The sequence below is a fragment of the Arachis hypogaea genome, chromosome 19, assembly GCF_003086295.3.
Source record: "Arachis hypogaea cultivar Tifrunner chromosome 19, arahy.Tifrunner.gnm2.J5K5, whole genome shotgun sequence".
NCBI lineage: Eukaryota > Viridiplantae > Streptophyta > Magnoliopsida > Fabales > Fabaceae > Arachis > Arachis hypogaea.
The window spans coordinates 153,724,404-153,740,753 of NC_092054.1; the positions used below are offsets into that span (position 1 = coordinate 153,724,404).

Below are 16,350 nucleotides of genomic sequence, written 5' to 3' on the forward strand. Positions count from 1 at the left end.
ATATATTGTTTTTTTTGCAATATATATGTACCATTTGACAATTTCTATAAATAAAAATCTGTTCTTCCAAGGATTGAGGTAGTGGTGGAGGGAGTAAAAGTTGCATGAACCTGTTTAGAATTGGCACTGTCGGATTTGGATCTGATCAATGGCACGAAGGTAGGTAGCAAAAGTTGGGAAGGGTGAGGACTCACCACCTGATTGAGTCTCCAAAACTTTAAGAAAAGGGCCGGCAAATTAAGGTGTTATGCAATTATGTTGTCCCCTTCTCATGTCCTATTCCCAATCCCAAACCCTAATTTAGATAATTGGGCTGGGCTAGAACCCCTTCTGACCTACCTTGAATTGTCTATAACATTCGTAATCAATCAATTTGAGTTAGTCAAATAATTAACTCACTTATCCACTTAAATAAATATCTAAAATTCGAATATTAATTTGTGCATACAATAATAAACGAAACTTTGATCTACAATGAATATATTCATAACCTTAATTTTTTTAATAGACAAAAGATAAAAATATCCAATATGATTTGTTTGATTAGAAGTGCCTTTTTTCAACTCGCTCTTTATTATTCACCGAGCTAATAGGATGTGTTCAATTAATTTGAATCTCATATTCTATCTAACCATAGGAAAGAGAGAATCAGCTACAAAAGAGTTAAAAAGTTTGTACATGTAACAAATATCTTCATCATTGAATACATACAAATTAATTAATTCCTGGAATATACGCCTTTTCTGAAAAAGGATTCTTAGAGTTCATTTCATCGGAGTTTGTCTAAGACCTTTTCTTTCTAAGTTGTAGAGATTTTGATCTGATCTAGTGTCTCATATGGATGTCATACATGAACACATGCATGTTATATATTATCAGAAAATATTAAAAGGCATATTATGGAGGGTTGCCATTTGGCGGTTTATTGTGAAACAATAAATAGCCGAAAATCAAATATTATTTTTCCCGAATTATCTCACAACCCTTGCTTTTACAGGTCACAACATGTGCACACAAACTGCCAGACCCAATAAAATAACAATGCATAATAATTTAGCATCATGTGTAATGCAAAAAAAGGGAGGAGAAAATGCAAATTGATTTTGCATCTTTGGTATTGTCGAAAAAGAAAAGGAACATTGATACAACTTTAGACGTGGATAGCAAGTCACCTGCAGTCTGCACCAACTGCTTCAAGAATGGACTTGAAACCATCTCTTTCCAAGCATTCAGCTAACTCAGCCTAAAACCAATCAAGTAAGAATGAGAATTTTGGTGAATTAGGGCCTTCAACCAACCACAATCTTGAACATGTGCAACTTTTAATACCTTCATTTGTGGAATAAGTGCAGGTCCCCCATAAGCAAAAGCAGTATATAGCTGAACAAGAGTTGCTCCAGATCTTATTTTCTTGTATGCATCCTCACCACTAATTGATACCAAAACTTATGAGAAATTATTGTATAATTTATTTCCAATTTTAAATCATAAAAAGAATACTTATAACAGGTAGGTAGGTAGGTAGCTAGAAACCAAACTATACACATGAAGTAGAGGAGAAACGTGCAGTTTTACCTGCTAATGCCCCCACAGCCAATCAAAGGAATCTTGCCCTGATTTACATTAAAAATTGACAATTATTAATGACAACTGATGCCAAGGGAATGGATCTTGTCATGTAAAAATGACAGATCACAACAACTGATTAGATGCTCCTGAATCCTATATAATTAGCTCCACCAACTTAATAAATTGGTCAAAATCAATGCATAACAAGTGATGTGAGATTTTTATATTAGAGGAACCATCCTTAGGTATGCTAGAATGAACTGGAGATATAGGACTTGGTGCTCTAAACCAACTATTATAGTAGTTCTGTTTACAAATCACAACGAAAAAACAAAAAGCATACCCGTGTTAAGATATACATCTGCTTCAAGATATTGGTAGAGAGATCAAAAAGAGGCTTCCCACTCAACCCACCAGCTTCTGAAGCTAATGGATTGCTACTGACAGTATCTGGTCTGGAAATGGTTGTATTTGATATAATCTTGACACAATAAACAAATGAAACTAAGCACAACTTAAGATTGCATCGTTCTCAAGTTTGACAATTGAGAGTACCAAAGAGTATAGACATACCAGTCCATCCAAGTTAAGGGCCACAGCAACCTGTAACCAAAGTATTAGCCATTAATACAGCATATGATGAAGATAGGAGAATAAATTAATATTCAGACTTACTGCAGCAATGTCTTCAAGGTCGTCTTTTGACAAATCTGGAGCAATTTTTACCAGCAACGGAGGTGGACCCTCATCACCCCATTGCATTTCATCACGAGCAGCTTGAATCTTCGCAAGAAAGGAAAATTGGCCAGAATCAATCTCACAATTATGCAAGACAAGAAACAGAACAAGAAATCATCACATTTTAGTTTCTACCTTCTTCACAAGATCCTTCAATTGCTTTCTTCCTTGAAGCATGCGCAAGCCAGGAGTATTGGGTGACGAAACATTAATCACCTAGGAAAGGATTAAATCATTAAACAGTAGACGTTACAAGGCTTTCGTCTCAACAGTTTGCAATATACCATTTGGATGCACATTCATATGTACAAATATGTACGCTGGAGTAAGTTAAACAAATGTTAAGCCACTAAATAACTTTCTATCGAATTTTTTTTTCCAGCACCTGTTTATGCATTATGTCTTTATTGATGTGTGTAAAGAGAATAATTTGATCATACTTTTATTGATGTCCAATATATAGTGATAATTCAATGGTTGAATTGATAAATATTCATCCTTTATAAGAAGTTATTAAGATGAAAACATGCTTGAAACAACCATGTGTATAGCATCAAAGAGAAGCTCAAAAACATAATCTTATGGTCCAGGCAGTCAAATTGAATATTTGAATGCATGGGAATTTCAAAGTGTGAGAAACATTAATCAAAGCTCATAAGGCTTTCTCTGAACACATGAAGCTATTGTCATGTTGCACCAGACACTACAAAGTTTATTGTAACTCTATAGTTAGTAGGTGTGTGCCCACACTTCAGACATGATCACAATATGCAAAGTGCAGGATAGCAATAATTTTATTTTTATAAATAGAGTAAATGGTTAAATTAGTCTCTGAAAGATCATTCGTTCTTTAAATTGGTCCCCGAAAGACTTTTTTAATCAAATTCGTCCTTTAAAGATTTCAAATTAGTCATATTAGTCCTTCTGTCACTTTGTTTGTTAATGGTGTCAAAATTTGCTAATGTGACACATTAAGTAATACTCCAACACACACCTAAGAGTCTTAATTGACTATTAACATAATAAGTTTATGAAATTAGGTCAAATCAAAACCTAATTGTAGAGAGAACTTGAGGCATTGGAATTTCTCAATTTGGAGTTGATTTTATCTGATTTCATAAATTAATCATATTAATAGTCAACTAAGACTTTTAGGTGTGTTGGGGTGTCATTTAATATGTCACATTAGCAAATTTTGACACCATCAACAAACAAAGCGACGGAAAGAGTAACATGATTAATTTAAAATCTTTAAAAGACGAATTTAATTAAAAAAATTTTCTAGGGACCAATTTAAAAAACGAGTGATTTTTTAGGGACTAATTTAATCATTTACTCTTTATAAATAAAAAAAAGGGGGTAAAATTGCACAGATTCATGTCGACCCAACAAACAAGAATAGATACTAACTAAACTTCTAATTACATAGACTGCACTTATCAAACTGCACAAACTAATTTACCAAGTATATATGTTAGGAATTAAAGAAGTGTATGTATACATATAATCAGCACTCAATCGTATGGAGATGGGATTGTGTCATTTAAGTTTTACATCTTTCCTTTCTTTAGGCATATAAGAAAAAGAATGCTTACCAAGTAATCAGCATACTGAGACAGTGTATGAACCCCTTGAACATAGTCTGCTGCAGCATCTTCACTTGTCTTGTTCTTTCCAAGATTGACACCAAGAATACCAGGGCCAGCTTTCCCACCATGTTTGACATCATTATTGGATGTACGTGAACTAGATGAAGTTTCATCTAACTTCCTCTTACCATGCTGAGCACCCAGGCGCTTTGCAACAGCAACAATTCCTTGACTATTAAAGCCACATCTATTTATAATAGCACTGCACATTTAAATTACCATTATTAGAGAAACATAGATAATTAACAGACAATCCAAAAATCCATCATATGAAAAGTAAAACTTCTAAATCTTGAATGATCACAAATTTCTTCTACATTCTAAAGAGACTAGAAAAATTAAACAACGAAAAAAAAAAATCCTATATAAATTATTCATCTGCAGCAGAGGAAAGAAAAAAAAATACAAACTCTTACCCTTCTTGTCGCAACCTAAAAATTCGAGGCTTCGGATTACCATCCTGTGGGACAGGAGTAACGGAGCCAACCTCCACAAAGCCAAAGCCCATACCAAGTAATCCATCCACAGCCTCAGCATTTTTATCAAAACCTGCAGCAAGCCCTACAGGGTTGGAGAACTTCCTTCCCCAAACCTCTAGCCCTATGATTGGGGGGTCAACCCTCTTCTCTCTTGGAACCCAACCACGAGCTGCAGCTGAAACAGCTAGTGTGTGTGCAAACTCCGCGTCCAACAAAGCAAAAAAAGGATTCACAAGTTTTGTTGCTGAGAATAACCATCCACTGCAAAGAAGATAAATCTGGATCATCATTGTTCATGTAGGAATTATACAATTCAATTCCAAATCGTGCATTATCAGACACCTATATCTAGAGAAAAACCTTTACACTTCGTATAAGAAAGTATGCAGAACACATTCCCAGCTGATAAGAATTGTTTAAAGCATAGCCAGTTTATTTCCTTAAAAAAATGCAATACAACATATTAATACCAGATGCTGATTAAAGATGCAAAACAAAATGCATACAGCAGTCAAACTCCCAAATGAAGTACCAGAAAGTAGCTTCATCCACAGTACTCACATAAGCTCCACCAGCTATAACTATGCCTATGGTGGCACCTGTCAACAACCTTCCCTGTTATTCAAAGTAATCACTGGTAAGTAAATGACCTCAGATGTCAACATAGTATAATGTATAATTAAATACTGATACAAATAATAATAATAATAAAAATGTATTTTACTACGAACTCAATCACAAAATAAACAAATTGCTCGTTTTCCCCACAAATATTTTTGCACTAATTTATTAACATGTGAGCTCACCCCCAACAACATGCACACCGTTTGCTTATTGCAGCATGGAAAGCGAATAAGGCACCTTCCAACCTAATTTCTATCGCATAAGTTATTCTTTACGATGAAAATGCAAGGCATCATAGCAACAAGACAATGCACTTATGCAATGACAATGTAAACGAACATATATGCACACGTGCGCATACAAGAAGGTAGAAAATGCATACTTTCTTGGAATGGTGACTGATCTTAGGAGCACTTTCTGGTGCGGAAGTAGAGAAGCATCTGAAACGAGGAAGTGGAGGATTCGAACAAACCCTTCTGAGCAAAACCTCTTTCAGTAACTTTCTAGAAGACCATGCTGCCATGAGTTCGAAGAAGAATTTACAGAAACCGTAACTTTAACGCTATGTCCAGAAGCAGAATCCACGAAAAAAGTAAGCAGAAACAGCGAGAGATTCCCAAAGTTCCAACCTTTCCGCTTCGAAAAACTTCCAAAGCGAAAAAGGGTAAGTGAGAAAGCACAAGAGAAATAATATGGAACCTATCGTGCTTCCCAGAGCAATACTACTAAGAAGGTTGAGAAGTGTGGATTTCGGGAGAGAGTAGCTGCAATACTTTCAACTCGGGGAATGGAATGCGGCGGCAAAGCGGTATTCGGCGGCGTAATTGCCGTCGCGAGTGGAGGCGGTGTGTTACAAGACGCAGAACTAAAACCTCTGGGTTCAACACTTCAACCACAAAACGAAGGGGAAAAGCACCTTTCTTCTAATCAAACGACCTCGTTTTGATCGTCGTAGAATAGGTCATAAAAACTTAATGGGCCAGACCACTGGGTTGATAAGCCCATTAAAACATTTTAGACAAAAAAATTACAGCCCAAGAAATTTAAAATGATAGCCCAGACTAGCCCAACTCAACCTAATCCGAGGAAACGTTAATCAATAATGAGCTGAAATGATTACCAAAAGAAAAGAATAATGAGCTGAAATAGGCGGCGCCGCTGCTATTCTCCGCCGCATCAGCAGATTCAATGGGAGTGACCGTTAAAACTTGACAACTGAAGAAACTGCGTCTTCCTCTTCGTTCTTCTTCTGCTTCTCTCTCTCTCTCTTGTTCTGAGCTTCTAATTCGGATGGAAGCTCTAGCTATTTCAACCGTCTTAGCTCGTCCTACTCCCTCTTCCAATGGAAGCTTCTTCTCCGGTTTCAGATCTAGGTCTCAGCTGCGCCTCCGCCGTGGGACGCTCAGATGCGCTGCTCAATCTCTTCCTCTAGGTCATTCCGACTCTTCACTCTCTTTTCGCATTGAAATTTTTGGATAATTATCAAATTCTATCAATCTTTTATAGTTTTATTAATGGACTCTTTTTTTTTTTTTTTTGGTTGCTGTTGTGTTCAGTGGACAATGCAGCGAAATTCATAGAGGCTTCGAAGTTGGGGAACGTGATACCACTTTACCGATGCATATTTTCTGATCATCTGACGCCGGTTCTTGCGTACCGGTGCTTGGTGAAGGAAGACGAGAGGGATGCTCCAAGCTTTCTCTTTGAGTCTGTGGAGCCTGGCCTCAGTGTTTCAAACATTGTGAGTGAACACAATAAATAAATAATCCTTTGTTTTGGTCTAATTCTATTGAGTCTTGTTCTTTCTAAACTTTGTGATTAATCTTGTGTTAGGGGAGGTACAGTGTGGTGGGAGCTCAGCCATGTATGGAGATTGTGGCCAAAGAGAACATGGTTACAATCATGGACCACGGGGAAGGATGCCGGACCGAGGAGATCGTCGAGGACCCTATGGTCATTCCTCGCAGAATCATGGAGAAGTGGAAACCCCAACTCATCGATGAACTTCCAGAAGCATTTTGTGGTAGGTGAATCAAACTCACTCATAACTGCATTTGTATGCATGTAGGTCTATTTGTCATTACTGCTTCATGCATTTTCCCACACTTGAGATAAATATGAATGAGATCATCAGTGATATAAAAAATATCCCTGGTATATTTTTAATTTACCATGTGCCATTTTCTTTTCTCCAGGTGGTTGGGTGGGTTATTTCTCTTATGATACAATGCGCTATGTAGAAAAGAAGAAACTACCCTTTTCTTCTGCCCCAATGGATGACAGAGGCCTCCCTGATGTTCATCTGGGCCTTTATGATAATGTTATTGTGTTTGATCATGTTGAGAAGGTACTGTCATATTTACCGTGTATTGTACAAGTTTTATTTTAGAGAATTCTTGCTTCGGTGTATGATTTTATATTCACCTTTCATGTTAACAGCAATACTGATTTTATATTCACCTCCCATTTGACCTGAATAAATGGGATAACTTACTAGAGCTTGTAGCAAGATGTACTGAATCTTGTAATTAGATTCAAACAAGTTATGTTCATTAGAATCACAACTTGGAGAATAATTTCATTTTATTTATTTGAGTATGTTCAACTCAGAAAGCATACGTGATTCATTGGGTTCGGTTGGACCGATATTCTTCTGCTGAGGAAGCCCTCAATGGTGGAATGGAGCGACTGGAAACTCTAGTATCTAGGGTGCATGACATAATTACGTGAGCAATCTATTCTTATCCTGTTAATCTTCTTCTTGGCCTAATTATAAAATTGGGATGGAATTTGGTTATGTTAGATTTGAGTATCTACGTTTATCATTGTCAATATCAGCCCAAGGCTGCCTGCAGGTTCAATAAAGCTACACACTCGTCTCTTTGGTCCCAAACTGGAGATGTCAAACATGACAAGCGAGGAATACAAGCAAGCAGTTTTGCAGGCTAAAGAGCACATATTGGCTGGTGATATTTTTCAAATTGTACTGAGTCAACGATTTGAACGGCGAACTTTTGCCGACCCATTTGAAGTCTACAGAGCACTGAGGATTGTTAATCCTAGTCCATATATGACTTATTTACAGGCTTGTCAATTTCCCTTGACATAATTATTTATAAGTTAGTCACACCTTCAAAGGTTAGGTTATTTAATCATTTACTGTTAACAGGCCAGAGGAAGTATTTTGGTAGCTTCAAGTCCAGAAATTCTTACACGAGTAAAGAAGGTAGCATTCTGTAACAATTAATCAAATACATAGCATCATCTTTTAATTTTCATACTTGGAACATAAATAATTTAATTCTATGATATAATTATAATGGGATTGTTGACCTTTTTAAATTGCTCTCATTTTACTTAACTTTTGGTAATGCCATGAACTTTATTAATAGGTGTTTCATATTTTGTTTGCAGAAAAAAATTACCAATCGTCCCCTTGCCGGGACTGTTAGAAGGGGGAAAACACCAAAAGAAGATATGATGTTGGAGAAGGAACTTCTGAATGATGAAAAGCAATGTGCAGAGCACGTAATGCTAGTTGATTTGGGGAGAAATGATGTTGGAAAGGTTTATACTTCTCTATTCTGGACTTGTGTCTTCAAATTTCACGTTGAATATATTATTACTAGAATATGAACCTAATGCTTTTTAATAAGTTGTGCATCCCCGTGTCAATCATTTCTTCTATTGTTCTAGCTTTGTGGTTTATGAAAGATTGATTATGCAGGTCTCAAAACCTGGTTCAGTTCAAGCTGAAAAGCTCATGAATATTGAGCGTTATTCCCATGTCATGCACATTAGCTCAACGGTAATAGTTTCTTCTATTGTTGATTCATATATATGGGAGCTAATGAGCTAGTTTCCCTTTGTTTTAGTTTATTTGATTTAGTTTTTCAAAAAATCCAGTTTCTCCAGCCTGATCTGTTTGAAGTGAAGAAACTTGTCTCAAATGATGGAAACTGTATTCATCTTTGCAGGTTACTGGGGAGTTACTAGATGATTTAACATGCTGGGATGCATTGCGTGCCGCTTTACCTGTTGGTACAGTTAGCGGAGCACCAAAGGTAATGTTTACCTGTACTTTGTAGATGTAGGGTCTTGATTATTACCAAGTCAATAGTGCAATCAAATATTTGACTTGTTTGGGGTCCCTAAGTAGTTGTCGATGTCATTGTATATGCTGGAAAACAGGTGAAAGCCATGGAGTTGATTGATCAGTTGGAAGTAAGAAGACGAGGGCCATATAGCGGGGGGTTTGGAGGCATATCTTTTGCCGGTGATATGGATATTGCCCTTGCTCTGAGGACCATAGTTTTCCCTACCAACACCCGTTTTGACACAATGTACTCGTACAAGGATGTCAACAAACGCAGAGAATGGATTGCCCATCTTCAGGCAGGAGCAGGAATTGTGGCCGACAGCGATCCGGCGGATGAGCAAAGGGAGTGCGAGAACAAAGCTGCTGCCCTTGCCCGTGCCATTGATCTTGCAGAATCTTCTTTTGTAGACAAGGAATAGTTTTATCCAGGAATTGACAATGTAGGAGCAAACGATGGGATTCCATCATTGAAGAATCGTATTTTGTTATCTTGACTTGGAATGTAGACCAAAGAGGAAAAATGTAAGTCTTAAGGTATTTCCCCTCGTTTTTGGAAAGAGGATGGAAGTGGATGAGAGGATGGAAACAAACGGACAATAAATCATAAATGAAAAGGTAACTAAGTTAGGTTATCCTTCTCAAGTAGGGATGGCAATACAACTCGTACCGCAACTATTAGTATCCACCCTGCTCCTACTTAGTTGGGGCTAGTAATTATACGATCTGGTGCAGGATGGATTTTGAGAGAAGTAGAGTTGGGGTCTGGATGTACCTGCCCCAACAAGAGGTTATAGAAGCGAAGCTGGGCAAATTAGGGATTTACGGTACAAGTATTTACTACTAATAAATAATAGTAGAACTAGTTTTATATGGAATAAAGTCAGCAGGGCGAGAGACGAGGATTGGTAGTGCGTAAACCTAATCCAGATTATTGTCATCTTTTTTTTTTTTTTTACCAAAGATAGGAGACTCGAACCCGCAACCTCTCAATTGAGTATGGGGAGATTATGCCATTTGAGCTATTACTCATTGGCTTTAAAAATTTGGAAAGATAGGAGATTCGAACCCGCAACCTCTTAATTGAGTATGGGGAGTCTGCCATTTGAGCTATTACTCATTGGCTTTAAAAATTTGGAAAGATAGGAGACTCGAACCCGCAACCTCTTAATTGAGTATGGGGAGTCTGCCATTTGAGCTATTACTCATTGGCAAATTTGGAAAGATAGGAGACTCGAACCCGCAACCTCTTAATTGAGTATGGGGAATCTATGCCATTTGAGTTATAACTCATTGGCTTTAAAAATTTGGAAAGATAGGAGATTCAAACCCGCAACCTCTTAATTTGAGCTATTATTCATTTGAGCTATAACTCCTATCTTCCAATTTTTTAGATTATTGTCATCCTTACCTTCAATTTGGATTTAGCTCACATTTTTTTAAAACATATATTAAAGTTTCTATATAATTTTTTTAATAAATACAAAACAAATATATTAAAAAATTAAACTCTAATATCTTTTACAAAAAATTTCATAATAACTTAAAACACATATTAGTTAAATCTATAAAAAAAATTCAAAATGAATTTTCCTGTCAAGTGTTTAATAATTTAAATATTTTAAATTAATTCCTTAGTTTTACAATTGCACAAAAATATAATAAAAAATATTATTTATGTGTACATTAAAATCAATTATCAAAATCAACTAATATATATTTATATAAAAATACATGATTATTTAACTCATGATTATTGAACTCATTTTCAATGTGTATTTTATATTTCAACATAGATTTTATATTTTAAAATTAACCAATACGTTGTTTACATCTAATATGATTGCATCATAAATAGGGCTGGCAATTCATACCCTACCCGCGGGTATCCAACCCGTTCAGGTAGGGTAGGCTACCCGATCTGTTGCGGGTAGGATAGGGTATGGGTTTAGGGTGTACTTTACCCTACCCCACCCTACCCGCACCTCATATATAACACATTTTATAAAATTAGGTATACAGTAAAGGAAGTGAGAGTTACACCCACAACCTCTCTTGTATAATGACTTACAATTAGTGAACAACCACTAAAACTAGTTAGTTAATTTAAAAATTTAGAACATTAGTTTTTTATTTTTTATGTTATTAATATGTATAAAATTCGAAATGATTGAATTTTATATTTACTTCGAAAAAATTTGATATTTCTGCAGGTAGAGTAGGGCTTAGAATTTTAGAGTGCGGATAGGATTAGAGTTGAGAGTTTAGAATTTTGGGGTTCACCAAAGAATCGAACTCTTGACCTTTCAGATCTAGAGCTCTAATACCATTCAACCCAGAAGCTTACACTGATGGAAAAAGGTAACACTAATGATTATATCTCTAATACTCCCTAAACCTCCATTGTACGCATTGTACAAATATTCCATTGGCTCCCATACTTTTGGTATTTTGAAATATACGAAATTAACTTTTAGAAGATCATTGTGTTGTGTTATTTTATTAGCGTTAACATAAGACTGAAGAATGACGGAATGATAACAGAGCAGAGTCACTTCCTATGGAAAGCGCTTAATCAAAAAACCACTCCTCAATCCATCAATACTCTCAATATTCCAAATTCCAATAGTAATCGTTTGACTTGATTTTCCAAACACAGTTCCGAATTCCAATCTTTCCAAGATAAATTTTGGAGGTATCTAATAAAAAGAGGAGTAATTTAATAAAAAGTTCAAACAACATATAACATCACTGACTCAAAACCACTGATTTTGGTTTGCTATGGTACAATAACATGGAAGAAGTAATTGAAGTCTATACCTACTACTTTAGGATGATGTAGATGCTAATTGCTTCATCTTTGCCTGTAAAATAACCGCCATTTCATCTGCAACATTTTTCTTTTTGGATGCAACCTGCAGTTTTGGATTATGCTGCTTTTCAGTTATAAATGGATAAGGCAAAACATACGACGCTAAACCTTTTTTTCACAAGAAATGTTACTTGAAACCACACTCCTCAAAAAAAAATCATGTTTAGCATAACCATAGAAATTACCATCAGCATCTAATCGGGAAAGCTTGCCTTAGAACAAGTAGTAAATATACATCTATCAAGTTTTAGAAGATGTGTAACAGGAAACTTACCTCAACAAGTTGATCGAAGTTTGACTTCAGTAGGTTGATTTTGCGCTCACAGTAATCTTTTCCTTCAGCCATCGTTTTCTATTTTCAGCATGAAGGAAACAATTACTTTTTTTTCTTTGAAAAGAAAGAGTACAACGCATCAATGTAGAGCATAATTCAAGCGAAAATCAAACAAAATAAAATGAGCTAGACCCTATAAATACAAAAAACTATTTCATCCAACACACAAACACGCACAAACCAGATAAAACAAACACCTTAAAAGTTTTCAACTCCACTATCATCTTCGACATTGCAAAGGAAACACTTACTTAACCATGGAAATATTGAACAGGATACAGAAAGGTTGTCTCTTATACTTTATTGTAAATGTGTAACTGTATAATGATTAAATGCACATATGGATACCTACCCAAGAATTGTAGTTTTTTTTTTTTTTCCCATGTCACTATTGAATATCCTTGGTAGATTTTGGCAGGTATTACAACGAATCATATCACTTGAATACAAACTAGCACGCGCAAAACATTTAAGTTTCGTTGAATATGGAAAGTTACAGATAGAACATTACAAGAACTGTACTTAACTCATCACTCAATTACATAACCCCCCCGCATATGAACCTAATATTTAGAAATTTTTTTTGTACCTCAAAAACTCATCATAGTTCTATCACTATGTATGCAAACAAGATAAACTGCATCTCTTTGGAGTTTCTGAAAACAAACGACAGTGGCAAAATACGCTAGTGGCTTGAAAGCAGTGCCATTGCTATCATAAAATGTTAACATCAATTTTCAAAGGAGACGCCAAAACAACACAATTCCAACGATTATTACTGAATAAAATCGAAGGACGCAATTCGGATCATAAAAGCAATCTACAAACACAGAATTCGATTAATAGGTTTTGATATAAAGCTCAGAAGCTGAAGAGAAGAGAAAGAGGGGAGCGTACCTCGATGAAGTAACCGGTGCCGACGTCGACGAGGACTTTCTGAGAATCGTCGAGGGTTCCGGGAACGTAAAGGGAGGCGGTGAGGGGGACGAGCATCTTGGAGGCGTGAGGGCGGAGGGAGAGGTCGTTGAGGGCGGAGGAAGCGATCTCGAGGCGAGTGGTGGCGGTGCGGATGTTGGTGAGGGAGTCCTGAAGGAGGTTAACTTCGAGATCCGCCTGTTCCTTCAACGCCCTCAGCTGCTCAACACTCATCCTCTCCAGTGGAATCCCTCCTCCTCCGCCTCCGCCTCCCTTCGACGACGCCATCTCCGATGATTCTCTCTCACTTCAGCTCAGCTCTGAGTGACTCGCGCTTTCTTTGGCAAACCCTCCCACGCGTGTGATTTCAAGTTGCAACAAAAGCCCAATACACCACACTACTCCAAAACAAAGTCTTAAACTCTTAATACATTCGCACAATTTGTACTTTAACTAGAAAAACAAAAATGTGAAAATGGACTAACGCAACTCACTTTTTTCTTTTTTCCTCGAAGAGTGGTTCGATATACAGTGGTTTGTGAGCAAAATCTATTCTTATGTAAATACCAATTTTTTAAAGTACATCAAAGGATTTTTTTGATAAAACAAAATAAACTTTGAAAATAAATTGACTGAAATCGAAATGAATGACATCAAATTTAAATAAAATAATAAATTACCTTCGACAAGATTGAAGAATTTTAAAATTAAAAAATAAAGTGCTGAATATTAAAAGGAAACAGGAAAGATAACTTGCTTGAAAAAATAAATTTGCAAAGAAAATAAATGTTATAGAAAATATAAATATAATTTAAAAACAATGGAAGGAACCCTATAGAAAAATGACTCGAATGCAGGTTCAGAAAATCTCTGGGATATAAGTGTGCTTTGAGTGTTTTTCTGAAGTAAAGTCCCAACCCTTTCTTCATCAAACCTTTACCTATTTATAAAAGTCTTCGACAATCAAGTTCAAGAGTAACTTCCATGTGAGCTAATCCTCGAGTAACCTGTTGAGTTTGAAAAACTAATATTCAATTAAAATGATGAATAAACATTATTAAAGTATTATTAAAGAGTTTTATTAAAATATTTTCAATTGTTGGTTTGATGTATTTGGTCAAGTGTGCAGGAAATAAAATGAAACAAGTTGGCCCAAAAAACAAATGCAAAGTCCAAGTCAACACGCTTTTGGTCCATCAATTAAGCCAAACCCAATCACATATCTTTAATCCAAAATAAAAGAAAATAAGAAAATGGTCCAAGGTTTTCAAAGCGCTTTTCGGTTATCTACTCCCTTGGTTTAAGTAATACATTTTTCAAGTTCCAATTCACTTTCTTTGAGACTTCCACTGAAAGCCATCAATTTTCTCTTCTCTCTCTTGCTTCGGTCACATCACTTATTCAAAGAAGAAGAAATAAGAAAAATGGAAAGTACAAAAGGAAGATTTTGAAGAAACGTAACAAGATTGTTGTCAAATCAAAGCAAAGAAAAGGGGCTACAACTAAGTAGCTAGTCTCTCTCGGTCAAAGCACAACAAAAGTTTATTTTCTCATTTGTACTACAATGAGGAACCAAGAAGAAAGCCACAAGTTCTCATGCACAGAAGAAGCAACCATGGAGAACGTGAAGCCATCTTGGTTCAGAAGCTCATCAACGTTCAAAATCAATACTTGGGGCCAAAGTCAAGCTGAACAGAAAAGATTGAAGAAGCTTGAAGAAAAAGGATGAGAGAGAAGAGGTGAGCATGCATGCAACAGACTCGGTTCTCTCTCTTCTCTCTGATGAAGTCACTGCTACTCAGATGTTGGAGAAGAAGAAAGTGTGAGGGTTGAACTTGTTTCAACCTTGGAGGCTTTACCCTTCTATATTAAGGATGAACGGCCAATAGTTGAAGGCAAGGCGAGTAAGTGAAAAGCACAGAGTTCACTCTCATAGCTACCCAAGCTATTAGAGTTCTTCTCCTTCACGTAGTTCAATTAGTATTCTCTTTTTCTCAGTTTTGATCTGTTTGAGTCTCATTTAAAAGGCAAACATGGTGAGGTTTGTAAGAAAAAGTCAATGAGAGGTAAAAAGCAATGAGTTAAACTAGGAGAAAAAAACCATAAGATATCTCAAGTTTACTTTGTACATCTTTCTGTTTTGTGTCATGATCTTGTGGGGATTCCCTTACAAGTTGAGTTAGCACTTTATTGTTGAAAGCTAGATTGAGGTCTAGTCAAATTTGGATTGGGTTTAGAATCTGGATTTGTCCCAGATAGGATTGGGTAGATCCTAGGGAAGCATTGGTGTTTGTAATCTTGAAAAAGAGATAGTGAAATTTCATCATTGTTGTGATGGAGACTAGATGTAGGTTACATTGCACCAAGTAGATGAACCAGGATACATCTAGTGTTATTTCTTCTTCCCTACTTCATTTTTGTTTCTGTCACTTAGGAGACAAAATGAAAATGTCTCTCAACTCGATACGAGACAAAAGTTAAAATATCTCCTAAGTTTCTTTGAGAAAGTAAAAATACTATACAGCAGAAAAAGAAGTTAAGATTCAACACCCCCTCTCTTAGCCACTTATAACCATCATAATCGTTTCCACTCTTTTTGCACAACGTGAGTAACCACTAAAAAATCAACTTCAAAGGACTTTAACTCTTCGATAGAGTACATCGACTAGCTCTTGTTTTTTATTCCTCGACAAACCATTCTCGATATAACTTCCATGCCTTGAAATAAAAGTCCATTATACTTTTGAGTATGTATTTTTCGAAACTAAATATTTTCGATCAACACATAGTGTAGCGAAAATTGAAATTATTCATTAAAAAAAAGATTGTGGATCAAATTGAATGCTACCTGTCTTTTTGTTGTTATGGATCTATTTTTATTGTAAAAGTGAATGTTACCTTTTTTTTTCCAATAACTTGGTTTGTTCTTGATCCTTAATAAGAATGATAGAGGAAACTAATTTAGATTGGTCTAGTGGTAGTTCGTTAGTCTGCTTAAGTAAATGTTGGTTCCGCCTTGTGTATATAGTAACCCATTATCCACTAATAAGGCCTTAAATGAAGTTCTGATTCGC

The 16,350-nt window shown here is 36.0% G+C and overlaps 3 protein-coding genes across 3 annotated transcripts; 1 reads left to right on the plus strand and 2 right to left on the minus strand.

The window, feature by feature from the left end:
• Nucleotides 1–940: 940 nt before the first annotated feature.
• On the minus strand, nt 941–6,161 carry LOC112779688 (dihydroorotate dehydrogenase (quinone), mitochondrial). Its single transcript, XM_025824023.3, has 11 exons — nt 5,442–6,161; nt 4,968–5,050; nt 4,373–4,696; nt 3,903–4,158; nt 2,443–2,523; nt 2,245–2,352; nt 2,143–2,172; nt 1,913–2,050; nt 1,576–1,613; nt 1,330–1,429; nt 941–1,243 (listed from the first exon to the last, which is right to left on the minus strand). The coding sequence occupies exons 1-11, from the start codon at nt 5,580–5,582 to the stop codon at nt 1,169–1,171; spliced, it is 1,374 nt and encodes a 457-aa protein (XP_025679808.1). The 5' UTR covers nt 5,583–6,161; the 3' UTR covers nt 941–1,168.
• A 154-nt stretch (nt 6,162–6,315) lies between these two features.
• Nucleotides 6,316–9,800, plus strand: LOC112779687 (anthranilate synthase alpha subunit 2, chloroplastic). Its single transcript, XM_025824022.2, has 11 exons — nt 6,316–6,491; nt 6,616–6,800; nt 6,893–7,082; nt 7,255–7,406; nt 7,670–7,785; nt 7,898–8,144; nt 8,229–8,285; nt 8,474–8,626; nt 8,787–8,867; nt 9,037–9,123; nt 9,251–9,800. The coding sequence occupies exons 1-11, from the start codon at nt 6,350–6,352 to the stop codon at nt 9,575–9,577; spliced, it is 1,737 nt and encodes a 578-aa protein (XP_025679807.1). The 5' UTR covers nt 6,316–6,349; the 3' UTR covers nt 9,578–9,800.
• A 1,926-nt stretch (nt 9,801–11,726) lies between these two features.
• Nucleotides 11,727–13,820, minus strand: LOC112777259 (prefoldin subunit 5). The gene is made up of 3 exons (XM_025821592.3): nt 13,259–13,820; nt 12,302–12,379; nt 11,727–12,070 (listed from the first exon to the last, which is right to left on the minus strand). Exons 1-3 carry the CDS (start codon nt 13,562–13,564, stop codon nt 11,984–11,986), a joined length of 471 nt encoding a protein of 156 aa, XP_025677377.1. The 5' UTR covers nt 13,565–13,820; the 3' UTR covers nt 11,727–11,983.
• Nucleotides 13,821–16,350: the final 2,530 nt, after the last annotated feature.

Bases quoted from the DNA above. Each gene is read 5' to 3' on its own strand.
- LOC112779688 (XM_025824023.3), bottom strand. From the start codon at position 5,582: ATGGCAGCATGGTCTTCTAGAAAGTTACTGAAAGAGGTTTTGCTCAGA. The intron at 4,697-4,967 runs GTACTTCATTTG...TCTTCTTTGCAG, and splicing joins GTGGATGAAGCTACTTTCTG to TGGATGGTTATTCTCAGCAA. The intron at 1,244-1,329 runs GTATTAAAAGTT...GATTGGTTTTAG, and splicing joins CACTTATTCCACAAATGAAG to GCTGAGTTAGCTGAATGCTT.
- LOC112779687 (XM_025824022.2), top strand. From the start codon at position 6,350: ATGGAAGCTCTAGCTATTTCAACCGTCTTAGCTCGTCCTACTCCCTCT. The intron at 7,083-7,254 runs GTAGGTGAATCA...TCTTTTCTCCAG, and splicing joins ACTTCCAGAAGCATTTTGTG to GTGGTTGGGTGGGTTATTTC. The intron at 8,868-9,036 runs GTAATAGTTTCT...TCATCTTTGCAG, and splicing joins TCATGCACATTAGCTCAACG to GTTACTGGGGAGTTACTAGA.
- LOC112777259 (XM_025821592.3), bottom strand. From the start codon at position 13,564: ATGGCGTCGTCGAAGGGAGGCGGAGGCGGAGGAGGAGGGATTCCACTG. The intron at 12,380-13,258 runs GTACGCTCCCCT...TGCTGAAAATAG, and splicing joins GCACCGGTTACTTCATCGAG to AAAACGATGGCTGAAGGAAA. The intron at 12,071-12,301 runs GTAAGTTTCCTG...CCAAAACTGCAG, and splicing joins ACTTCGATCAACTTGTTGAG to GTTGCATCCAAAAAGAAAAA.